Source organism: Schistocerca nitens, chromosome 10 (assembly GCF_023898315.1).
Source record: "Schistocerca nitens isolate TAMUIC-IGC-003100 chromosome 10, iqSchNite1.1, whole genome shotgun sequence".
In the NCBI taxonomy this organism is placed as follows: Eukaryota; Metazoa; Arthropoda; class Insecta; order Orthoptera; family Acrididae; genus Schistocerca; species Schistocerca nitens.
The window spans coordinates 89067019-89094979 of record NC_064623.1 but is presented as its reverse complement, the minus strand read 5'-3'; the positions used below and the strand labels follow the sequence as shown (position 1 = coordinate 89094979).

The window sequence follows — 27961 nt, the reverse complement described above, 5'->3', positions numbered from 1 at the left end:
GATGTGTAGTGCGCACCTGACCCATTTAGGGGGACCTTACAGCTTTCAAACATATGGTGCAAATCCATGACGCTGAACCCCAGCTTGACACAGAACATTTGAAGTCTGTGTTTCAATCCTTCCATTTGTTTCAGAACCAGGGTGCCAGTATTAGTTCTCAGGCATACTCTTTGTCTGTAATCATCTATAATTTCAGCATTCAAAATATTACAGCACATACATTGCCTTAAAGAATGTTGTTTTGTTGTTGTTGTGGTTTCAGTCCTGAGATTGGTTTGATGCAGCTCTCCATTCTAATCTATCCTGTGCAAGCTCCTTCATCTCCCAGTACCTACTGCAACCTACATACTTCTGAATCTGCTTAATGTATTCATCTCTTGGTCTCCCTCTACGATTTTTACCCTCCACGCTGCCCTCCAATGCTAAATTTGTGATCCCTTGATGCCTCAGTACATGTCCTACCAACCGATCCCTTCTTCTAGTCAAGTTGTGCCACAAACTTCTCTTCTCCCCAGTCCTACTCAATACCTCTTGCAACCCAAGTTGCAGTTGCCTATCATCTGTTAAACAGCACACGGTATTCAAACCAAACCGGAGAAGCAATGCACTATAACACACATCTTCTGATTCAAGGAAATTATGCTCACACTGTTGAAAATGTAAGCATCTGTGCACGGATCAACCGAAAGTCAAAATACCATCTGTTGGCTTTGACTTGGGGCATAAATGTGTTGTTGTGTGACATCACAGAGGCACTGCATGTTTGAAATGGATTGTTCTTGAGTGTCCGAACAAGCCGTGGCACCATGGAGCATGGAGGTAACAATAAAAGGAGATGGGATTACCTATGTTTAGAGCAGGCATGAATGAAGCCAGGGGGAAGGACAGTTTACCATCTTGCTAAGATAAAAACAAGAATTTCTCCCTTGAAACAATGTGTAAAATTTCCTGTATCTACTTAAAGACACTATATTGACAGTTATATTTCAGTGTGTACAAAGATGAGGAACTTTCATGGAGGTATATTCATAATCAGACAGTTCAGAACTTCTGAAATTTTCCCGGCGTATTTCTTCTTCTAATAATTTCCGGGTATGCAGCCGGATCCCGTCGACATTCTGCCACGATATTTCGGCCCAGAGACGTCCGGCCATCATCAGGTGAGTACACAACTACTGAAGAGCCCAGGTGCAGTCGCGGTATTTATGCCGAATCATTTCTATAATGAACGGGTTATGCGCTTAAATGATCATTTTATATTCAACAAAACAATATGCTTGTGCCTTGTAAAATTGAATCTTTATTTTACTTTCACAAACAAACAACTGGCAGCTAATTACCCAGTGTACTTTATCAAAAATTTGTTCACTGTCGTTCACAGGTGATAAGATTCGGCATAAATACCGCGACTGCACCTGGGCTCTTCAGTAGTTGTGTACTCACCTGATGATGGCCGGACGTCTCTGGGCCGAAATATCGTGGCAGAATGTCGACGGGATCCGGCTGCATACCCGGAAATTATTAGAAGTTCAGAACTTAATTTATTGATTCAAATTTCATTAGTTAAGCAGTGACTACATCACAGCAAAACAGCTGATAGTTGTAATTTAAGTTGAACTTTTAGCTGTAATAGTTAACAGTACAATCAGCGTAAGATTCTTCCAATCATTTCACTACAAAAATGTATGATTTTTAGTAAGCGCTGAAATGACATGACAATCTTGTATGAAAGTTATTGACTGACCTTTGGTGCAATTAAGCATTACCGTTAAAATGACAAGCTTCACTTAATGTGAAGTAAAGCACATCTTTGTCTTTCACATATCTCCCCACTCCCCTTTTCTAATTATGTTAGGCCATTCTATATTCATTTCTATAATGAACGGGTTATGCGCTTAAATGATCATTTTATATTCAACAAAACTATATGCTTCTGCCTTGTAAAATTGAATCTTTATTTTACTTTCACAAACAAACAACTGGCAACTAATTACCCAGTGTACTTTATCAGAAATTTGTTCACTGTCGTTCACAGGTGATAAGATTACTATATTTGCATTCACATTTGTTTCTGTGAGAAAGAATTTCAGCATTCTCATTGCATGAGCCATACTAGACAGTAACACCAAGTGGCCAAGTGGCACTCAAGTTCAGAAGTAATGTCTTGGTTAAGCAGTTAAAAACTTCACTAACCATTAATTCAATGCAATTCTATGGACACATATTGCATCACTTGCAAAACCACCACTTATTCTACTTGGATGCTGCCTGGACAACTTTCCATTTAGATTACATGGTATCCATTGTTAAGCACTAAAATGCTCTTTATCTATGTATTTCATCTTCTGCAAAACCTTTATCATATGATTCAGATGACTATTTCACTGCTAGAGCAACAATTTAGCTGCTGAGGAAGCATGATTTTTTTCCAATTTTGCACATTTATCCCACACACAGTGTACAAGTTTCTCCTAATTTGAACAACCGTTCCATTGGGTGATGGATCTGGATTGATGGAAACATCTGTTGACAACACTAGAAAACAAGCATATGTCTAAAATTAGCATTACATGTCCAAGTTTTTGATGCACATAAATTATTTTTGCTTTCTAGAACAATAATTCTCAAAATAAAGCAAACTCTTCTGGCATAATAATTAACACAGAGCAGAATAATCGTATATGCACACAAAAAATTAATGTTTTTAAAATTTTAAGTGAAATAACTGGTTCCCTAGTCACAACATCCACTTGCTGGATTATTTCAGACACAAACATTAAAGTAAAATATACAATGAATAGACAGCTGCTGTGACAATAGCTATCAACAACAAAGGAAAACAAGTATAACATCAAATAAATATGCATCTTGCTTGTGGTACCTACAAGCACATTTAAGTAAAGTACCATTAGTGTGAAACATACTTCTGCAAATGCCAGTTTTTAAATCACTGTGCCTGTGTTCTATCATACTTTGCAATGCAAACAGGTACTGCAGTGATTGCCAGCCATATGAAATACGTGCTTGGATGGCAGCCACGTTGACCGATCACCTTAAGCGGAAGATCAGGAATCAAGTCCCGACCAGGCACAAATTTTCATTGTCATCAATGCATAATGCAGCCAATGCTGAGCCGTATTCATTCTTGTATTTACTGAAATAACTGGAATTGTTAAAGTGTCTTATTTATACTTTATGCCTGATGAATCTTCTACAATCAGTATATGACCTAAGAACACGAATTTTGAGAAAGTAAATCATTCAACACTTCTCAATTATCCATGTTAAATCTATTTTTTACAAAAATGTGTACTAGGAATCTATGAATTAACATACCTTTTGGGAAAGTTTGAGTGAGCAGTGAAATGTGAAGACATATTTTCTCTAAGATAAAATATTGAAAGTGCTGGGTACATATACAGCTCCATTTAAACACTTGCCAGGTCTTTCTCCTCGTGGCCTTATCCCATAGAGCTTTCTGACCATCTTTCAGAAGTCTGAAGTCATACGAGAGAAAAATATGTTGCAGTACAAGTAAAGAATTAGCACAAATTTGTTAGCAAGAAAAGTTGCAAAGTTATATGTTAGTGAGACAACTTTAACATCAACTGTTATTCTGTTAGGTTTCACATCACAGTCGGCATGATTCATGCACCCAGACACTATGTTCATCACCCTTATAACTCGAAATCCTTCAAAAAGTGAGAAAACCCTATGCACACAGACTTACAATAGTGGTATTTTGGGTGGATCAAGATAGCTACTTATTGCATTTCTTCGCTTCACAGTTGTGACATCAGGGCCTCTCCTTTATAGCTCCATGCCACAGAGATAGGTGAAACAATGAAATTCACTGATGTCCATGTACATCAAAGTCCTTGTACCATGATTGCCTGACATATATGATGTCATCAGTGTCTTTTCGGCTAATCAGCAAGTGAGGACTGCACAGCCAGTATTTGAACAAGGACTTTAGTGCCCCACACAGGAAGCCAAGCAAAAGTAACATCCCATACTCATGTTTGGGTTTGTACTATAGTAACATGGATGCAAATACTGGAAGTGCTGTATGCATTTACTGCAATGAATGTTTGTCAAAGGAAACGTATTTAATGCAGCATGTGAAGAATGTCCATTGAGTACGCACAATAATGTCTGGTTATTTAACTTGTTCAGTTTTCCAAGTGGACGTAAATATTCAGGATGCATTCACAGCTGAGAAATTGTTTATGGCATTCCACCCAAAGTCTTTTGCTAACCAGAAGATGTTGAAGTTTGTCTTTTGCAGGTAAGCATTAGATTAAAAATTAATTTTTTATATTACATTATTATGCTGTGTGCAGATTATTGCCTGTCAGTTGCATCCAAAAAATTATGAATTTTGAGGAACAGTTTTGGCCAACAACTTTAGATATTTACTAGCAAAAATTCCCTTACTCTTTCCTAAAGTCAAGAATTACTCTTTGCACATATTGCTGTAAAACTTTTTCTATGGAGAAGTATCTGAAATTGTATCTAAAGCGTGTGTCTACACTTGTATGCAACTGTAATTTCTATCCAGTTTCTGGCTGCACTTGCTCCATTTGCAGCTTCAAAATCATTTACACTAATTTCACTACATGTGTTTGACTGATAAAATAACATAAAAACTCATTTTTCCATTTGAGCAATTTAGTTCTAAAAACTTAGTTTTTTGGTAAAAGTTACATAGTGGAACCCATTGCATTTTTCGTGTGATGTGTGTACATAATATTCATCAAAATACTCATCAGAGACTTGCCCATTATCTGACATGTTTTCTGAATTTACCTTGTAAACCTTTATGATTAAGAGTTCATTTAAATATGGTCCAAAAGTAAACATTGTTACACCACAATTCTCTCTTATCACATCCTTCGTATTGAATGAGTTTGCCACATTATTACATTTCTACCTAACCTAAATTCTGGTTGTGCTCCAGATAAGTCTTTCACCACAACCAAGATTTTAGGTGGGAGGGACTCTAGGCATGGTACTTAGCCCCCCCCCCCACACACACACACACACAGATATATGTTTAAGCGTACATTGCAGTTTTATCATTTATAAATAAGAATGCATCAAATATGATGTGAACATTAGCTAAGAAGAATTCATACCAAATTACGAAACAGCTGGACCACAAGGTAGTGTTCGCAAGTCATTATTATGGCACGTGGTAAATATGAAGGAAACATTGCTATGATGAACACAGACCTTAGGCTATGCTACAGATCAATCCACTACCACAGTCTTCTTTTGGTATTCATATTTCTCCAGCACACATTCCTAAATGTTTATCATCATGGTGGGATTCACTAAACATTAATAAATTAGGAGTAGCATTTCTCCTGGAGAATATTTTGTTATTTTCAAGAATCTGGCTCCCTAATTATCAGAAATTTGTTAACTATTCTAGAAGTCTGAGAATATAATTTCTTCAGTGTGTCCCATGTGTGGGAAGCATGAATTTATATTTCTCTCTTTTATTGTGAAAGTAAAATAGTTCTCCTTAAATAACGTTCCTTCAGAGATTATTATACATTGCATATGTATAGTGACAGAATCAATAAGACTTTGTTTCTAAAACAATTTACAAATTTGTATTGTACAGTATCCACGTAGCTAACAATTTCCTTCTGAAGTTTTCGTATCTGAGATAACCTTCATATTTGCCCAATGTTTATTGGCTCATAAGAGCAAACAGATATTTATCATTTTATAATTAGCCTAAACTTCAATATCAGCCCAAACTAAAGGAAAATTGGTAACTCACTTCAGGGGAAGATATAGTGTATTTTACACAGAAGTGCTCAAACAACACAGATCTCGTTTTTAACACAATCATTAGTTTCTTTCTTTCCAGACACTGACACATGATAATATGCACCACAAATTTGTCTATAACAGCCTTTTCTAAAACTTTACAACCAACAAAAAAGTAAATGGAAAGTTTGGATCCATTGAACCTCAAGTGCCTCTCTCTAGGGATACTGATATTGTTTTTCCCATACCAATATATGATCCCTTCAATGTAAACATAAGGATTATAATACTGCATTCTCATTGGCTAGATGCTAGCTAATGCAGCATAACCACCACACTTAGTAGGACATCAGTATATATTAAAAAACCTACATTTACATTATTCAGTCATAGATCTCAACAAAATATTACTTTAAGGTACACACAAAAAGATAGAGTGAAAAACTGAAACAGTATTGTGATATGAGAAGTTAGATTTAGAAGGGAAAAATACTACATTATTGTAGCTGTTATCTAACTATAAGCAGCATAAATATACTGTTATCACTTTTTTTCTATTGTCTCAGGACACATATTGACAGTTTTTTGGTAACTTGTGTGTCAGTTTTGCTACTTATTTCAAGCAAGTAGGTACTCATTTACCCTCATGACCATAAATGCAGCCTGTTCCAGGCAACCCATCATGAAAAAATTACTAGCAGTACTAGGTATCGAACTCGGATCCCCAGCATCTCTGTCAGACATACTGAACACTCCTCCATGGCCAGATACAGGTCTTGATGATATAATGTGTACTGTACTCAGAAACTGTCTTGAAAAACTTTGAGTCTCAAAGAACGTAATATTATGACTTAAAATGGAGAATTCAGTTTTCAGTTCAATAGAAAGGTGAGACATGGATAGAATTCTTTCTGAGACTAACACAAAAATATGAGAAGCCAGTTAAAACAGTTGATGGGTGTTTCTCTATTTTCCTAGCTGATAGTAAATGCATACTGCTGGAGAAGACATGTCAAGCCGACACTCAAGAAGTTGCACTAATATTACTCATAAACATTACAGTACTGACAATTGATACATTCAATAACTAAACAAACTTATGGTACTGCTAATGATTCTGAGACATGTTTTATAAAAGAAATGAGCGCAAGGATATGTATATAAATATGAGGAAACTATACAGCTTCACTTGATAGAGAAATGTTTCCATCTATGAGGCAGGCGATCATTCACTGTTGGTACACAGTGAGTTGTGGTGTTTCGATACATCATCGTCACACGTAGCTATGAAAAGAACAAAGAAATAAAATATAAATGATGCCTCAGGAAAATATATGCAACAGTGGACAACAGTTTCCACCAATACTTACAATGAAGTACAAAAACAAACCACACCAAAGTGGGCACATAAGGTGCTGAAAATATAGCTCTCATATATGTGGAACCAGGTGAGAAACTGACCATACACCGAGAAATGTAGTGGTAAGGAAAATAATTACCATCAGCACATGGCATTATTAACCATACAGACAATAGTTCACCATCAAAGAATGTAACCAAAGGGGAGCATACAATGAATATATTGATTATGTACTGTGTGTGTGAAACTCATGGAGGAAACCATGTGCAGGCATGGTTCTGCTTATGAGGTACTGAGAGCAAGAGTGACTAACTCACATTTGTTGCCGTGTTTAGTTACCCGAATGAAATGATGCTTATGTGAAGTATAAAAATGCTACAAAACCACATATTTAAATTCTGTATGGTAAACGTACACGAGAGGCTAATTAATACTTTTTGCACTGAGGCTTTTAGTGGACTATGATTCATTAGTCCACTGCTGCACTGACAGCAGTTCCCTGAACCACCTCCAGCATTCACTGGTGTTACCTTGTGTAGTAGTTGTTATCACAGTATTCATGTCACTCCACATTGATTCACATCGTGGAATCACGTAGTGCAGGCATAGTTTGTTGGTTGGGTGATGGTTGTTAAATTTACAATGATTGATCAAAACACACAACCTAAAACTATAGAGGAACAATTACAAGGTATGTTATTATTGTTTGTGTGCGCTATCATATTGTGCAGCGGTAATACAAAAATATTGATTCCTGTATGTTTGACATTGAACTTCACAGATATATTTCAATCGGAGGAGGAAGGTGATGATCAAGAATGTGATACAGAGTGACTCACTGTTAACGATGGTTTGGAAATGTCCTCAATACCAGGACCATCTGGATCCTCATCACCCCCTGACAATGTGGACAGTATGAAGGGCAAAAAGTGTTTGAGGAATGAGAAAGATTGGAAATGGAATGTAAGAAAACAGAATCGAGCCAAAGGGGAAGAATATGTAAATGGTAAGGGCAAGATTACACCTGAAAAAAAAAAAAAAAATACTGAATGGGACCATGTTCTTGTATGAAGCAATGCCACCTAAAGATAAGTGCAGACAGGCTGTGTAAATTATTTAATGATTATTATGGATTGGCGAACAAACGTATACCACATTCCTTTCTCGATGGGAAAATACCAGGCAATACTGTTTGCTTGATATTCATAGTAATGATGTGCAAGTGTGCAAACCATATTTTCAGAACAAATTGGCAGTATCTGCAGGGCAAATAGACAGAATACTGAAGCAGAAATGTGTTAACACATCTGTTCCAGTTGACCAGTGAGGACGATGTGAATCAGACAGCAAAACACCGTCAGATAAAATAACTGAAGTGTTTTGTTGACAAATTGCCAGCGTTTGAAAGTCACTATGCCATTCACAAATCGAGAAGAAAGTGTTTGGCACCTGATTTAAGTATCAGTATTACGTAGTCATTATATTGCAAAGAAACAGTGAACCCAGTATCTGATTGTATATTTCACAAAATCTTCAATGAACAGTTTAATATAGCTTTCCATCCACCCATTTCAGATTCATGTAAGAAATGTGATTCTTTCCAAATCAAAATAATGGCTTTACCAAATGACAATTCATTCATCTTGCAGAAAGATGAACATTTGAAGAAAGCTGAGTGTGCACATAAAGGCTTACAGAACAATACTTTGCTTGCTAAATCAAATGATAATGTTACAGTTATAACATTTGACCCAATGAAAATTTTCCTACACCTGTATTGTCAATAGGGGTATGCTATTACAAAAGGCAAATGTGGACCTATTGGCTTGGTATTCATAACGTATGGAATGATGATGTTCACATGTTTCTTTGGAATGAGTCGATAGCATCTAGAGGTCATCAGGAAATTGGTTCATGTTTGTTGTACTATGTGAACCATTTTGTGAAATCTCCCCGGTTAATTATGTACTCGGATCAGTGTGGAGGTCAGAATAGGCATATTAAACTCTCACTTATGTGCCAGTACATAGTTTCCAAAACTATTTACATAGTAAATGAAATTGATCACAAATTTCAAAAGAAGTATTTTAAAAATATTTACTTTCCAGAACACTGGAATGAGATTATTGAGGCTGATAGAAAGAAAAAGCCTTTCAAATTAGTTTGCATGGGTAAAGACGACTTTTTTCAACAAAAACGCTTGAAAGAAATATTACGAAACACAAAATATCAGTTGATCAAACCAAAGTAGAGTGGTTCAGGATCCAGTAGCTACAATTTGTGGAAAAGCTGCCTTTTGATATACTTTTTTAAATATTCCAATGAAACAGGTGGTGTATTTAATAAAGTCAATGTCTCCAAGAGGACATCAACTCTTATAAAGGAGTTAGAACGGCCGTATCCAGAAGGTAATGCAATGAGTGAACTGAAGAAGAAAGATTTACTGAGTCTACTGAACTTCATTCCACTAGTTCACCATGATTTTTATAAGAACCTGAGGACAGCTGTTGCAAAGCCTGCAGATATGTTGCCCGTATCGTATCTTGATATGACGTGCAATAACAGTTTGTGGAAACCTTTGTGGTTGTTGTAATTGCATTATTTCATGACATTGTTTCTTAAAGCTGTTCAATGATGTACACAAACTATAGATCCTATTCCTCTACATTGGTATAGAAAAAACAATAACTATTTTGTTGTTGTTGTTGTTGTGGTGGTGGTCTTCAGTCCTGAGACTGGTTTGATGCAGCTCTCCATGCTACTCTATCCTGTGCAAGCTTCTTCATCTCCCAGTACTTACTGCAGCCTACATCCTTCTGAATCTGCTTAGTGTATTCATCTCTTGGTCTTCCTCTACAATTTTTACCCTCCACGCTGCCCTCCAATACTAAATTGGTGATCCCTCAATGTCTCAGAACATGTCCTACCAAACGATCCCCTCTTCTCCACCAATTCTATTCAATACCTCCTCATTAGTTATGTGATCTACCCATATAATCTTCAACATTCTTCTGTAGCACCACATTTCAAAAGCTTTTATTCTCTTCTTATCTAAACTATATTTCGTCCATGTTTCACTTCCATACACGGCTACACTCCATACAAATACTTTCTGAAATGACTTCCTGACACTTAAATCTATACTCGATGTTAACAAATTTCTCTTCTTCAGAAATGCTTTCCTTGCCATTGCCAGTCTACATTTTATATCCTCTCTACTTCGACCATCATCAGTTATTTTGCTCCCCAAATACCAAAACTCCTTTACCACTTTAAGTGTCTCATTTCCTAATTTAATTCCCTCAGCATCACCCGACTTAATTTGACTACATTCCATTATCCTCGTTTTGCTTTTGTTGATGTTCATCTTATACCCTCCTTTCAAGACACTGTCCATTCCGTTCAACTGCTCTTCCAAGTCCTTTGCTGTCTCTGACAGAATTGCGATGTCATCGGCGAACCTCAAAGTTTTTATTTCTTCTCCATGGATTTTAATACCTACTCCAAACTTTTCTTTTGTTTCCTTCATTGCTTCCTCAATATACAGATTGAATAACATTGTTGATAGGCTACAACCCTGTCTCACTCCCTTCCCAACCACTGCTTCCCTTTCATGCCCCTCGACTCTTATAACTGCCATCTAGTTTCTGTACAAATTGTAAATAGCCTTTCACTCCCTGTATTTTACTCCTGCCACCTTCAGAATTTGAAAGAGAGTATTCCAGTCAACATTGTCAAAAGCTTTCTCTATGTCTACAAATGCTAGAAACGTAGGTTTGCCTTTTCTTAATCTTTATTCTAAGATAAGTCGTAGGGTCAGTATTGCCTCACGTGTTCCAACATTTCTACGGAATCCAAACTGATCTTCCCCGTGGTCGGCTTCTATCAGTTTTTCCATTCGTCTGCAAAGAATTCGCATTAGTATTTTGCAGCTGTGACTTATTAAACTGATAGTTCGGTAATTTTCACATCTGTCGTCACCTGTTTTCTTTGTGATTGGAATTATTATATTCTTCTTGAAATCTGAGGGTATTTCGCCTGTCTCATACATCTTTTGTCAGGACTGGCTCTCCCAAGGCCGTCAGTAGTTCTAATGTAATGTTGTCTACTCCCATGGCTTGTTTCGACTTAGGTCTTTCAGTGCTCTGTCATACTCTTCACGCAGTATCGTATCTCCCATTTCATCTTCATCTACATCCTCTTCCATTTCCATAATATTATCCTCAAGTACATCACCCTTTTACAGACCCTCTATATACTCTTTCCACCTTCCTGCTTTCTCTTCTTAGCTTAGAACTGGATTTCCATCTGAGCTCTTGATATTCATATAAGTGGTTCTCTTTTCTCCAAAAGTCTCTTTAATTTTCCTGTAGGCAGTGCCTATCTTACCCTTAGTGAGATATCTCTCTACATCCTTACATTTGTCCTCTAGCCGTCCGTGCTTAGCCATTTTGCACTTTCTGTCGATCTCATTTTTGAGACGTTTGTATTCCTTTTTGCCTGCTTCATTTACTGCATTTTTATATTTTCTCCTTTCATCAATTAAATTCAATATTTCTTCTGTTACCCAAGGATTTCTACTAGCCCTCGTCTTTGTACCTAGTTGATCGTCTGCTGCCTTCACTACTTCATCCCTCAGAGCTACCCAGTCTTCTTCTACTGTATTTCTTTCCCCCATTCCTGTCAATTGTTCCCTTATGCCTTCCCTGAAACTCTCTACAACCTCTGGTTCTTTCAGTTTATCCAGGTCCCATCTCCTTAAATTGCCACTTTTTTGCAGTTTCTTCAGTTTTAATCTACAGTTCATAACCAATAGATTGTGATCAGAGTCCACATCTGCCCCTGGAAATGTCTTACAATTTAAAACCTGGTTCCTAAATCTCTGTCTTACCAGTATATAATCTATCTGATACCTTTTAGTATCTCCATGGTTCTTACGTGTACACAACCTTCTTTCAAGATTCTTAAACCAAGTGTTAGCTATGATTAAGTTAGGCTCTGCGCAAAATTCTACCAGACGGCTTCCTCTTTCATTTCTTACCCCCAATCCATATTCACCTACTATGTTTCTTTCTCTCCCTTTTCCTACGCTTGAATTCCAGTCACCCATGACTACCAAATTTTCATCTCCCTTCACTACCTGAATAATTTCTTTTTATCTCATCATACATTTCATCAATTTCTTCATCATCTGCAGAGCTAGTTGGCATATAAACTTGTACTACTGCAGTAGGCATGGGCTTCGTGTCTATCTTGGCCACAATAATGTGTTCACTATGCTATTTCTAGTAGCTTACCCGTACTCCTATTTTTTTATTCATTATCAAACCTACTCCTGCATTACCCCTATTTGATTTTGTATTTATAACCCTGTATTCACCTGACCAAAAGTCTTGTTCCTCCTGCCACCAAACTTCACTAATTCCCACTATATCTAACTTTAACCTATCCATTTCCCTTTCTAAATTTTCTAACCTACCTGCTCGATTAAGGGATCTGACGTTCCACACTCCGATTCGTAGAACGCCAGTTTTCTGTCTCCTGATAACGACGTCCTCCTGAGTAATCCCTGCCCGGAGATCCGAATGGGGGACTATTTTACCTCCAGAATATTTTACCCAAGAGTACGCCATCATCATTTAATCATACAGTAAAGCTGCATGCCCTTGGGAAAAATTACGGCTGTAGTTTCCCCTTGCTTTCAGCCGTTCGCAGTACCAGAACAGCAAGGCTATTTTGGTTAGTGTTGCAAGACCAGATCAGTCAATTATCCAGACTGTTGCCCCTGCAACTACTGAAAAGGCTGCTGCCCCTCTTCAGGAACCACACGTTTGTCTGGCCTCTCAACAGATACCCCTCCATTGTGGTTGCACCTACGGTACAGCTATCTGTATCATTGAGGCACGCAAGCCTCCCCACCAACGCCAAGGTCCTTGGTTCATGGGGGGAGGAACTATTTGTATTCTCACTATTTTGTAGCTATTTCAGTGAGTACGTTGTATTTCATTGTATTGCTTATTCATTTGTTTCGTCTATATTACAAGTGGTTCAAATGGCTCTAAGCACCATGGGACTTAACATCTGAGGTCATCAGTCCCCTAGACTTAGAACTACTTAAACTGAACTAACCTAAGGACATCACACACATCCATGCCCGAGGCAGGATTCGAACCTGTGACTGTAGCAGCAGTGCGGTTCTGGACTGAAGCGCCTAGAACCGCTTGGCCACAGTGGCTGGCATGTATATTACTTTACTTTCTTTTCCAATGTTGATGTTTTCACACTCGGATTGCAAAGTACACAATCTGAAATACGTTTGAATCCAAAAGTAAATGGAAATCCTTTTGTGAAAGAGGCTGTACACCTAATGCAACAGTGACTATGTTGAAATTCACGTTACGTGTAATGCAGAAGTGGACTAACCCACATAAAAATTGGGAATTTTAAAAGTCAAGATGTAATTTGGTTGTATAATCCACTTACAAGACCTGCAATACTGCTAGAAGCTACAAGTTGTAACATACATTGACCGGGTAAAGAACAGAATATGTTTGCTAAATCCAGTATCTTTCTACCTTGATTATCTCTGTTGGAGGAAGGTTGGGTTTAGCCCACTATTGCTCTCATGCATCATATGATTTCCCATTTGCCACTGCTATTTCCTTTTGGCAGTGCATATCCAGATCTACATTTTAGTGCAGGATTCACTGTGTGATACACATCACACATTCCATATTATCAGTGTTACTATTTTTCTTATCACTTGCTCCTCCTTCTTTTGGATGCACTGTGTGATACGTGTCACACACTCTATTGACTTTTAGTATTAATTTCTCCTGTGTTCTTATCGTACTCTCCCTTCTTCTCCTCCAGCCCCTATTCTTCCTTCCCCCCTCCCCCCTCTTTATTTACATATGTGTCATCACTCTGAATTGACACTAACAAGTTTTATCTTGTCATTGTTGCAGAGTAATGGAAATTGGTATTTCTTGTCATGGTTTAACACAGTAAACTCTTACAATGCTCTATTCATCAACATTAGTCTGCCGTATTAGGAATGGTATTTTGTTTATGTTGTGCTGCACGTTTGTTATCATGGACACACAGTTCCTATGACATTTCAGTTTTTACTTTTACACAGTTCACATAATTTTAGTTTATATGTGACATTATCTCATGATTACTTGCTCGTTACTACTGTATTAAGTTTATTTTATCTTCCTCTGATTTTAGGAATGACATGATACGCATGTCATTTTATGGCAGGATGATTTTGACTGACTACACTTGACTGCCTGTACATTAGGTTTAGCATATCGCCATATTTATCTTTTTATCACTGTTTGTTTGTAAGTTTCAATAAGCTATATTGTCAGTTTACTGTCTGTCCATTTTCCATTTTACCATGGGATACACCATGTTTTTGTGGCATATGCATATTTGATTTCCTTTTTATTGTTGTATATTCTTGATTAAAAGATAAATAAAATTAAAAAAATACGTTACGAATGCCCATGCCTACATCATAAATGCTTGAGTAAATATATCATATTATATGTACTGGCTGATCAAGAAGTCAGTATAAATTTGAAAACTTAATAAACCACGGAGTAATGTAGATAGAGAGGTAAAAATTGTCACACGTGCTTGGAATGACATGGGGTTTTATTAGGGGGAAGAAAAAAAAAGTTCACAAAATGTCCAACAGATGGCGCTGGACAGCAAAACGTTAGTGATTGTGCATGACAATCGTGTATAAAAGAAGCTGTAATGAGAGAGAGAATCATATGCGCCAGCAGTCGCAGCATGTCGACATTACCTGAAAAGGCACTTTTAGTGAAGCTGTATTATCAGAATGGGGAATGTGCTAGTTCAGTGTTACGATCCTATGGCCATAGGAAGGGGATTTGAATGGGTGAAGGTCCGCTGACAAATGAAGCTGTGGAGAGAATGATTTCGAAGTTCAAAGCCATGGGTTGTTTAGATGATAGACCCCGTAGTGGCCGACCGAGCACAAGGTGTAATGCTGCTGAGACAGTTCAGGAAGAAATGGAGACTGTAGCGGGTTTGTCTATGCATGGGGAAGTCAGCGCTCGTGCAGTCGCACATCGCACCGGCATTTCATACACTACTGTTTGGTTGGCACTGAGGCGTACCCTCTGATACTATCCATACAAAATCCATCGGCATCATGAACTGTTACCTGGTGGTTTAGTGAAGCGGAGGGCATTTGCAGTGTGGGCATTTCAAAAGATGGCAGAAGATGACGATTGGTTGAGTAACGTGTTGTGGACCGACGAAGCTCATTTCACGCTCCGAGGGTCTGTCAATGGCCTCAACTGCAGAATTTGGGCTACCGAAAATTCTAGAACTGTCGTGGAAACTCCATTGCACGACAAGAAAGTCACGGTATGGGTTGGATTTACCACATCTATTGTTATCGGGCCTTTTTTCTTCGAGGAAATGCGTGATTCTGGTTTTGTAACTGCTACCGTGATGCCAATATGTTACAGAATAGCATCATCCCCAGCCTGGCTGATAAACACCTGCTGGAACGTACGATGTTTATGCAGGATGGTGCTCAACCTCATATTGCCAGATGCATGAAAGATCTCTTGCACACGTCGTTTGGTGATGATCGTGTGCTCAGCCGCCACTTTCGTCATGCTTGGCCTCCCAGGTCCCCAGACCTCAGTCCGTGCGATTATTGGCTTTGGGGTTACCTGAAGTCACAAGTGTATCGTGATCAACCAACATCTCTAGGGATGCTGAAAGACAACATTTGATGCCAATGCCTCACCATAACTCCGGACATGCTTTACAGTGCTGTTCACAACATTATTCCTCGACTACAGCTATTGTTGAGGAATGATGGTGGACATATTGAGCATTTCCCGTAAAGAACGTCATCTTTGCTTTGTCTTACTTTGTTATGCTAATTATTGCTATTCTGATCAGATGAAGCGACATCTGTCAGACAGTTTTTGAACTTTTGTATTTTTTTGGTTCTAATAAAACCCTATGTCATTCCAAGCATATGTGTCAATTTGTACCTCTCTATCTACATTATTCCGTGATTTATTCAGTTTTCAAATTTATACTGACTTTTTTATCATCTGGTATATATCATAACTCTTTACAATGGTCATAATGTTTCTACCTTTTATTTGCTGCAATTTTTAAGTTTCTTTTCATATTTCACCTGTTCCACATGAAGCCCGTATATTTTGTGATATTTATTTCCAATCTGTACATTATATAATTTGAGTTATTTTGCCTGCATGGTTTACTCCATGGCTTTCAGACTCATGTAATACATAATTGATATAATCACTGTATGCTTCCCGCTGGTTACATTCTTTGACAGCCAGCTATTGTCCGCATGGTTACTAGCGTTATTTGTTGACAGCAAATGTTTTCCTTATCAGTCAGTTTCCTGATGTATGGTCACTTTGGCACCTGGATCTATGTATCTCAGAGCTATACTTTCAGTATCTTATCTGCCCACTTTGTTATGGTTTGTTCTTGTGCTTCACTGTAAGTATTTATGGAAACTGTTATCCACTGTTGCATTTATCTTCCTGACACATCTTTTATATTGCATTTCTTTGTTCTTACCACAGCTATGTCTGTTGATATATCAAAATGAGTCAATAAATTTGTAACAAAGGCTTTCTGCTATTCAGTGTTTGCCAAAGTATAGAGGCCTCGGTTAAAAATTGTAAATACACGAGTATATTCAAAGCTCAGAAAGTAACTGCAAAACAGCCTGGAATCCTGCTTAAAGAGATTAATTGCAGTGATGAAAATAATGTCCCATTGACTAATAATCCCAGAAAATTGTGCTAATTTCAGTGCCAGTGATTGTATGACACAGGACAAAATTTAAAACGTGTCTCATAAAAGACAGAGAAAAAAAATTGAAAGACACTAGTCACTGGTGTCAGGCTAACAAAGTGTGCATTAACCACCACACAAACTGAGAAAAAATTGTCCTGTAACTTAACCAAACATGAAAATGAAGCATTGAAATTAATGGGACTTACAAGTGGCCAAAAAATTATCTTGTGAAACAAACACAAATTACAAAATGTCGAGTAAACATGGGCTCTAAAACACGTACCTTAAAAGTTACGAGCACTTGATCATTAGAAGAGTTGTTTCAAAGCAGCAAAGATGAACAAGTGCTCATAGCTCTTAAGGAATGCATTTTAGAGCACATGTTTACTGGACTTGTTTTTCTTGTTTGGGTTCATACTACCACTTCCCAAAATATGGAAAGCAAAGAACTTGCAGTAGAAAATATTTGTTTCACAGTATCAAAGATGAAAAATTGCTCATAGCTCTTAAGGTATACATTTTCGACCCAATTACTGACACTTTTTTGCTTCTAGTATCATGTACTTTTAACTGTATGCATTTATGCCATTAATTAGGATACACCCTTTATATGTGGTTACTGATTCCATCGATTATCAGCACAAGAAACTGGATACTACAACTGTATTTAATATAGAACTGTTTCCTTTGGTGGCGTACCTATACATTCACTGTTAGAGAAACTGACTGTGGACCTGGATTTAGAATTGGCTTCTTTGGAGTTATTAGATCTTCATATAATTTTTGTTTCAGTGTACCATTCTCCAATTAGCAATTCCGAAAACTTTCTCATCTGAGTGGAATCTTTCCTGTGCTACTTAATGCACTTGAAATAAAGAATTGCATTTTGTGCTGATTTCAATGTACACTTTGGCAAAGAGAGTACTAAGGAGAGAGAATTTATGAACCTAGTAGCCAGTTACAGACTATTTGTAGCAAAGCATTTACCAACCATAGGCTATGTCTGCCTCGGCTCTGTGATCACAAATGTAAATGCCTGGGACTATTTGATAGCTATAGTTGACCCAATGATCATTGACCAGAGAGCATCAGTCATGGAAATATACACAAAAAGAGCTATTAATCAACCAACTGTTTCCTAGAATTCTAATTATGTATTAACAAAAAGGCTCATAAATAAGGGAACATTAAGTTCTTCTCAAACAGCACAATCTGCAATAGAGGGGTAGCATGGATCACAGTAAATGGCAGTCATTGGTGCATTTAGTGTGTTCTTCCAGACTATCAAAACTAAATTTGATGATATCTATTCACAGAAGACCAGAAAATGTCCTCCAAAAATGTCACAACACATGCAAAATGTGGTGAAAGAAAAAACATGGTATGCTGGTGAACTGAAAAACTTAAAATGCATTATCCTACTATTGCAGGATGTTTTCCAGAAAATATTTGCAAGTATAAAGACTTAACAGAAAGGATGTAGAAGAAGCCAAAAAGAAAAGTAATGATAGGGTCACTGAAGGAGCTCACAACCCATGCAAGGCAGTCTGGTACCTAATCAACAAATCCAAGGAAAAACACAGCTCTCTGAGTTTGTGTAACCCTTATGACTTCAGCAATTATTTTATTGAGATTGAGAGAAAAATTGTACGTGCAATACCTAACTTGAATATAGATCCTGCAGCTGCTGTAAGAAACTGAAAAAAGTGCACCATGATGAAGTGGAGAAAATTTAAAAAAAAAAATCAGAAAAGAAAGAAAAAAAGAAACAAAGAGGATTGTGAAATCTTATAAGCCTTTGGGCAGTCAGGATAAGCTTTCATGGACAGTTCTTGCAATTTGCAGATGAAACATCTTTGTACTCAAAAGGCATTAATGCCAGCAAATCTCAAACAGCAGCACATGCTTTGTTTGATGTAACAAAAGAATGACTTGTTATAAACAAAATGAAAATCAATGAATCAAAAAAGAAGAAATTGATATTTAGCCTCAGTGACAAAGGGGAGAAACTGGTAGAAGCTGATCTCAGGGAAGATCAGTTTGGATTCTGTAGAAATGTTGGAACACGTGAGGCAATATTGACCTGACAACTTATCTTAGAAAATAGATTAAGGAAAGGCAAACCTACGTTTCTAGCATTTGTAGACTTAGAGAAAGCTTTTGACAATGTTGACTGGAATACTCTTTTTCAAATTCTGAAGGTGCCAGGGGTAAAACACAGGGAGCGAAAGGCTATTTACAATTTGTACAGAAACAAAAGGCAGTTATAAGAGTCAAGGTTCATGAAAGAGAAGCAGCAGTTGAGAAGGGAGTGAGACATTGTTGTAGCCTATCCCCGATGTTATTCAATCTGTATATTGAGCAAACAGCAAAGGAAACAAAAGAAAATTCAAAGTAGGTATTAAAATCGGGGAGAAGAACTCAAAACCTTGATGTTTGCTGATGGCATAGTAATTATGTCAGAGACATCAAAGAACTTGGAAGAGCAATTGAACAGAATAGACAGTATCTTTAATGGAAGATAGAAAATGAACATCAACAAAATCAAAACAAGGATAATGGAATGTAGTCAAATTAAATCAGGTGATGCTGAGGTAATTAGATTAGGAAATGACACTTACAGTATTAGATGAGTTTTGCGTGTACACACACGCGCGCGCGAGAGAGCTTGTGTGTTTGTGGCGGCCGACCTAGGTTGCGGCACCAGAACTTTGTTGTGGTCAGTTTTTATTTTTCTTGTTCTTAGTGTATTTGTTGTGTGTTGGGGTCAAGGGAAGTGTTCCATTTCAATGTGTGGTTGTGACTATTGGTGTTCCGGTATCGGGAGTTACTGTTGATCTATATAGGTCAAGGGAAGTGTTTGATTCCAATTTGCGGTTGTGGGTTTGTTGGCCGTTATTGGGAGTTGCTGTTGAGCTATATAAGTCAAGGGAAGTGTTCGATTCCAATTTGTGGGATCAGGAGCTGCTGTTGAGATACATAGGTCAAGGGAAGTGTCCGATTCCAGAGGATATTGTGTTTAGTGGAATTTAGGGAGTTTTGTGTTGTCGGGTTTTTCCGTCGTTTTGAGTGGTTTTGAATGGGTGTATGTGTCTAAACTTGTTTATATTTAGTTTGTACCCACCCAAGAACCCCCAATTTCCCGCGCTTGTCCTGTTAGTGTCATTAGGTCTTTTGTGGAACGTGTGCGTTTTGGTTTTTCGATGTATTTTCGTGTTTATCATGTTTACGTAATGACGTCATAGGCGCCATATTAGATTCGTGGTTTATGGTCGTTTCCGCCATATTTGTGACGTCATGGGTCAAAACAGACGGGTAGAATCGGACGCTTCTGTATTTCCGGGTACGAACTTATTTTTTTGTCACTTTATCTACTGGACAGTGTTTTAGGCCACTATAACTCCTAGTAGAAACCAGAATGACACCGTGATATTTGCTGATTTTGTACACACAAATAATTTTCTTCAACATTCCGATTAGTTCCGCTTTGTGCCACAATTTTTTTCAAAAATGTCGCTTGGGATTCACTTTTCATTTTGTGGTCTTAAGACCACAATTCCGCGCAATATTTCAGTGTGCATACAGTAAATACGTTGCTAGTTTAGTATTTGGTTTAACCTCGTACTCATATTGTCGGACGCCGGTGGTCACCAGTGACTCCCGACGTCCGACACTACTGTGAACTCGTTACCAGTCATCTCCATACTAACTGGATGTACATCTATTGTCTTTGACCATAGCGCTTATCCGTGCCGTCTTAGGAGTGTTTGCTTATATCGTCTGCCATCTTTTAGTTAGGCAAAAAGTTTCTCTTGGTGTTAACGAAGTGTATGTTGTGAGTGTAAAATGGTTATTTCGTGCTCTGCATACAACTGTACGAACTGGTGGAACAAGGAAAGTAATTTAATTTTCCACAGGTAATAATTGAAAGTCGAGAAATGACAACAATCTCGTAAATATCTTGGTCGTTGCTTTGCATGATACAATGTGTCTTCTGTCCTGGACAGGTTTCCCCTGCAAAAAGGCGATTTACTGAAACAGTGGGTCATTGCCACTAAACGCAAAGGTTTCACGCCTACAAGGGCTAGTTTCTTGTGTGGAGACCACTTCTTGGAAGAAGATTATTTAGTAAGGCCTGGTACTTCGAGAAGGCATCTCAAGCCTGATGCAGTGCCATCACAGTTTGCGTTTCCGACGCATTTAATGCCCAAGGAAAAGCAACCAAGGCGACAGATGAAAATAACAACTGAACAGCCTACTGTAGAAACTCATGATTATATTGAACAGGTTAGTCACTTCACAGAAACAGTATAGACACCACTGCTCAATACTAAACTGGAGAGACTACTCAAATGCGTCTTTGCCTAGAAAGCTGTGAAGTTCTATGTTGGAGTCGCCGTATTGTAAAGGGGCAGAATACCACATTCTTCACTGTGGAAGTACTTCTTGTCGTTCTTGTACTTGTGATTTTAAAGTGAAAGTGTTGTGTTGCATACGGATGTAATAATCAATGGGCAGCAGAAAATGGTATTTCACCTGAAAGCTACACATGCTTTAGCATATGGTAAAGGAAATAGTATTCGAGAAATTCAAATACTGAAAAAGATATCTAACATCTTTTCAGTTTTCCTCACTCGTGTCCAGAACTTTTAAAGAAATGACTGTGTGTAGCCCCAGGGGAATACAGAACTCCATCGAAATATAGCGTCATTTGTAGCTCAGTTTTCCAGGCCATTTGCAAGTGAAAATCAATCGGAGAAGGTAACTTGTTCTGAGTAAACCATCATTTACTGAAATACAAACATGTATTCAAGGATACACAGTGCAGGAGAGCTTCTGTGAAGCTTGGAAGGTAGGAGAAGAGGTACTGGCGGAATTATGGTTGTGAGAACGGCTCGTGAGTCATACTTGGGAAGCTCAAATGGTAGAGCACTTACCCGCGAAAGGAGCAGTGGTCCCGAGTTCGTGTCTCGGTCTGGCACACAGTTTCAACCTTCCAGGAAGTCTCATATCAGCGCACACAGCGCAGCAGAGTGAACATTTCATTCTGTCAAGGATACACATTGCTGTTGATGTAGCTTTCTGAATTTGTCGTAACTCGTAATTGTTGCTGATGAATTCTTTTAATTGTGTTAAATATTGAATTAGTTTCTGCACGGTTTTCTGTTGCAAATGTACACACTCTGAACGACATCAGCTGTCACTAGCTGTAAATCACGGCGTAAACTGTTTTTCATTTTTCATAAATAAAGCTACATTTAAATGTTACTAAGTGCAGCTTACTTCAAAAGTTACGCTGGCGGCCGAGGAAAACCTAAAATGATTTCACACGTCCTCGAGTCACCATTTTGATTTTCCGTGCTCCCTCTTTTCCATTGCAGGTATTTATTATACCATGGAGGTAAGAATATTACATATTTCTTTCCTAGGCTGTACATAAATATTCTTGCGATGCTTCACCCTCATATGTCGGTACAAGCTTTTTCTTGTATTAAAATTTGGGATAAATTCTAGTGTCCCATACCACCCGTCGGCTTTGGCCAATGACGTCATACGTAAGGCAAAGATGCTGTAATGAACAATCTATGAATGGCAGGGATCATACTGTTAAACAAACGAATGTCGTAAAAATAATACATTTAACGTGACTATTATTTACGCGCGAATTTCATTAAAACGAGTTGAAGATGACAGAAATAAATAAGAACACGGGAGCAATTACGAGCACATATATTATATTTTACACACGTACTGCAAAAAATATCTAAATAATGAACTGTCGAATAGTTGGAATCGGTAACTAGAAGCAACCTATGTAGGAGGTCGTTTCTAGTTACTGATTCCAATATTACTGTTTGTTGCGCAAAAATCTTATAGCATATCAGAAACGTGCTTAAAAAATGATCTTGTTAGTGAACTACAGAATACGACTAAAATTTCAAAAAATGAAAATCTTTACATACAGTACTGCACACGCAAAGAAATAAAACACAAAAATGATCAAACCTTGCAACCAATAACTATACCACACGAAAGTCACACCAGGTACAGTAGCTCCAAAAAACACTCAGTAAAACCGATACACCAGAAGCGACAGCAAAATTAAGAGAAGTGTAGCAGAAACATCGAAAAGGAAAACGTAAAAGTAGCTACATAAAAAGAAACTTACCGCATATGAACTTCCAAAGGAGTCAAAGATCGAGGCTGACAAGAACGAAAGGAGGACATAACGAGAAATAATAATGTTAGAAGGTCAAACTGTAACGAAAGAAGCAAAATCCGGAATAACTAATGAAAAAAAAATAAGAAACACAAACTGCCAGGAACGAATGATACACCACCCAAATCAGTTCTTCCCTACCACCCGCCCTCAATCAGACGCAAAACTGTAAAATAGTAAAAAAAAAGAAACCACGAGTCAATAACATAAACCCTACGGCAAAGACACAGAAATACCCCTCGGACCACAATTGTAATCAGAAAATATTAAAACGACAGAAATACCTCCCTCCAGAGAAACCAAGAAAGTATCACTGGCACAATACAGTAACATAAAAAAACGCAATGTAAAACAATAAAAAGTGTCAGACCCACCAACACCTAACTAACAAAACGAGGCTTGTACATTTTGCTGACTACTTTCATAAATGCAAGAAATAAACAATAACCTTTAGGAACACTCTTCCTCCAACAGAATTCGGCTAAATGGCCTTGCAACACAGAAATCCTTTTCTTTCCCTGCCCGACAACAGATTTTACAGCCCCAAAATACCCCTTGATAGTACTGGTAGATGCCCCCGTCTTATAATCTTTAAACTGAATATTGTGATTCACGACCAAATGATGATAACCCCTTTCACCCAACACCTTGTATGAAGGAAACCTATCCGACATGACTACAGAACCTTCTTCCACATATTCTTCTACTAAAGATGTCAAGAATTCCTTCGTCCAATTTGGTACAACCCTAAATACATCATGAGCACAATCTCGTCCAGAAACTACTACTCCAAAAACCTTAACCCCAACAACCTCTTGCCCCCTTTTGTACTTTTTTTCCAAAATGTGACTCATCTACCTCAACTATAACCCTTGTCCCCCCCCCCCCTTCCCCCACCCCTCAGTGACTCCCTATACTTTATAAATTCCCCGCAGACTCTTCTACAAAACGAGAATCAGTCGACTACAGTGCCACACGAAACGCCTGCTTCGTGCATGACAGCTTGACAGCTTCACAAGAATATTCATAGCAAAAATAGAAGATTAGCATGACAATTACTTCTAAATTCAGTCTCGATCTTTCGAACCATGTCACCCTGCCTATGCATCTCCATATGTTTTTTCTGCACCTCAACATGAATTCGTCGGAAGTTCGTGATGACGCAACCTTCGTCAAAACTGTATAATTTCCACAGACACTGCCCTTGCAAAATTCAGCAATGACGGCCAATGATTGAAAAAAATTTTATAGTTGATTTACGGTCACTCATTTTCTGAGGCATAATTTTTGCAGTAAAAACAACTGACTCATCCATAACGAACAGCCTCAGAAATAGAGACTTTATAAATCACGACTACTTATAAATCACTTCTTTCATTAACAAAAGATGTCGAAAACAAATTACAAGATGAAAACAAAACAATCTACAGCGAATTTTTAATATACGCGCGTAACGAGGAAATCCAGAGAAATAATTTAACGTTCATGGACAGCAATCTGCGGCACAAATAAAATAACATCACACATTACGTCATTGGTCAAAGCCGACAGGTGGTATCGGACACTACAATTGACCCAAAATTTGTTCCACACACGTTACACAAGCCTGCCACAACACGAGTCCGTTCAACATTACCCATAGTGTACCTTGCGACGATGAATTAAGAAAAGCACAACATCAACACACACACCAAGATGGGTCCCGCGAAAATCATACGAATTACGAAGCGTTCAAAGATCTACCTACAAGCAGCTACGTCTCATTGGCTCTTACCGTCAACCAATGAAATATCGGTGCCAGTTGAAATAGCTACGTATAATGCCTCGTGAGGAATAGAGGGAGACGCCGTGACGTCACAGCTGCGAAGCTATGTGAAGCCGACCAAAACATTGCTGCTGTATGTTTGTGTGCATAGGCTTATCGCTCGCTTTTGGAAGGATTTTGCGCTATTATGGTGACTTGTGTGGTGTTCGGATGTACGAATCGTTCTGATTGTGATGCGAAATCGAAGGGAATAACATTTCACGTGTAAGTTGTCTCGTTAAGTGTGATTTTACAACTTCATTGTGAATGAACGTGTGCTACATCGGTACTTGTACTATGATTTTAGATTTCCTAAAAATGAAAGTCGGAAAGCTCTGTGGGAGAATGCCATGAGGAGGAAGAATTGGCGTGCGTCTAAATGGAGCACTATATGTTCTCAGCATTTCGGAGAAGAGCACATAGACCGAACTTCCCTTTCAACAGTAAGGCTCCGAGAAAATGCTGTACCATCAGTTTTCCCTACACACCCAAAACATTTGCAAAAGGTATGTTAATTCAAAGAATTAAATTCTTAGTTTTCAAGTTCACGTTTCAATATAATACGTACGTATCGTCGATAACCGAAGTGTTGAGTAACTCACTTTGTCTTCATCATGTACCAAATTAAAAGCTAACACTACATTAACTGGCGTAAAGTATAGGCCTAAACAGGCCACTGTGTAGATTTGCCATTCTATGTTCTGTATTTCAGCAAATATTGGTGGTAATGAACAGTGTTTCCCGGTAGTGTAACGTAACTGAAATGTCCCAGTACGTATTACAAACAAAATGTATTTATGGGGCTTTGGAGGGAGGGTATAGCTAACTTAGTTTTCGGTTTCTATTATTTAGTGATATCGTACACGTTTATTACTGAATTAACAAAATTTTATCGTTTACATTGAAGACTAGCTATTCGTAATATTACACTAAAAACTATTTTTAATTAGAAGAAACGCGGAATTTCGCCATTACGAGATTTTATTTTAAACAAAAACTTTGAAACAACCAATCTGATGACGTTACATGCGTATATGGTGCAATTAGCGACTGTAATACACGCAGCGCTGTAGCACACTGGCAATGTTTTAGTCAGAGTGTCATGGCAGCGAGCCACGTCCCCATGGCTTCAAAACGTAGTGCGGCTGGGATACGTAGCGCCGTATCCCCTTATTCTTACCTCCATGTATTATACTGCCTGCGCAAAACTAATAATCGTTTTGTCAAACTTGACTATGCTTGCCAAATATTTGACCGTGAACGGAGATGTTTCATGTGCTTGTCAAGCAAAGAGCATGTTTGATGTGTCAAGTTTGACAAGATGGCGGACGTTGTTTGTGTTCGTTCGTCGCATATGTGTGGTGAAAAGTTATTTTACTACAATGTATGTAACTGTATCGTGGGTATCCACAACCATGAAAACAACGATCAAGGCCAAAAACAACACAGCAATGACAGTTACCAAAATGGCTGAGGTATCATATTTCCCAGCCATATTTTACGCTGGGAGGGGTTATGAACAAAATCATTGTTGACGCATGACATAAGCTAGAGTGCAATGAAATAAAAGAAATCGAAATTTTCCGGTACTTCTGCGGACGATGCGTGGTATATGTTCCTACGTTATGGTATTTTGATTAACTGTCATTAGAGGGGAAAGTACAATAGCATAAATTTTGGCATACATCCCTCTTTTTCAATGTGAGAGCGAAGTAACTAGCAAAGTCCACCATTAAACGTTTCACTGTCCATCCGCAGAAAGTTGATGTAATGACCAAGTTCTGATAGTAAAATTTCCATTAACAGGTTTTCGTGTGTATATTTCTCTCATATTTTAAACTATTCCCTGGACCAACATCTTGTTTTCGATTTCTTCTTCTTCATTAAACTTACCCAAACGTCAATGCCAGGACGGAAAAGTACATGAAAGGAGGACCAATTACGTTATCTTAGGTATGTACAACTTACGTCTACCTGCATGTCATATTGATGTGAGGCACTTCATATAGTGAAAAATATCGAGACATGACACTGTATGATCTTATATTATAGAGCTAATTTTTGCGATTTTTGAGCTAGATAAATCTAAAGTATGTTTGAGTAAAATGTGAGTTTATATATACACATTGGTACTATATTCATCTGCAGCTAAAAGTTATACATAAAGTCAGATTAACATGTTCTGTTTCATTCAGTTTCTTAAACTCGTATGTATCTAAGTAGTACTATTTGAGTCAGTTTCGTACATTGTGATTTTCTATTTTTGTTTCCCAAAAGATGAATAAAGAGTCAAAATATGGCTCCTGAAAATAATAAGCAATGTCGTTCCTACAAAATATTTGCAAGAGTGCTCTGAACACTTTGCAGAAGACTGGTTTGATAGGGAGAGGTTTGGAAATGCGTAGTTAAAGTCTGATGCTGTGCGAACAATTTTTGATTTCCCACAGCATCTGTTGCCGAAATTGACATCAAGAAAATCACCAACAAAAAGAAATTCATTAAGAGCCAATATGTGTTGATTTTACCATACTAGTAGGCCCTACTCGTGGAAGAGAGGAGATTGCGGAGATATGGTTTAGCCGCAAGGCAAATGTCCTATGTTCAAGTCTTGGTATGGCACAGTTTTAATAACCCAGAAAATTTCATTCCAGCCCAAACACCACTGCAGAGTGGAAAAATCCCCCAGGCTGTGGCAAAATCATATCTCCACCGTATCTTCTCTTACAGGAGTGCTGGTCTTGAAAGTTTCTCAGGAGAGCTTCTGTGATGTTCAGAAGGTAGGAGATAGGGTACTGGTGGAAGTAAACCTGTGAGGAAGGGTGGTGTGTATTGCTTGGGTAGCACTTGCCTGCGAAAGGCAATGGTTCAGAGTTAGTGTGTCGATCCAGAACACAGCTTTAAATTGCGTGTTAGTTTCAAAATTGTGCTACTTCTTTACTCGTACAGTAGTGTA

The 27961-nt window shown here is 38.0% G+C and overlaps 1 protein-coding gene and 1 long non-coding RNA gene across 2 annotated transcripts in view; one reads left to right on the top strand and one right to left on the bottom strand.

The window, feature by feature from the left end:
* Positions 1–2026: 2026 nt before the first annotated feature.
* LOC126210588 (uncharacterized) lies at positions 2027–26226 on the bottom strand. Its single transcript, XR_007540709.1, has 3 exons — positions 26189–26226; positions 3337–3497; positions 2027–2535 (listed from the first exon to the last, which is right to left on the bottom strand). It is a non-coding gene; the product is annotated as an uncharacterized LOC126210588 (long non-coding RNA).
* LOC126210585 (uncharacterized) overlaps positions 25107–27961 on the top strand; it is a 57398-nt gene continuing 54543 nt past the window's right edge. Inside the window, exons 1-2 of the mRNA XM_049939854.1 lie at positions 25107–25233; positions 25316–25514. Coding sequence (XP_049795811.1) covers positions 25157–25233; positions 25316–25514 — 276 coding nt within the window. The 5' untranslated portion in view covers positions 25107–25156. The remainder of the gene's footprint in view (positions 25234–25315; positions 25515–27961) is intronic.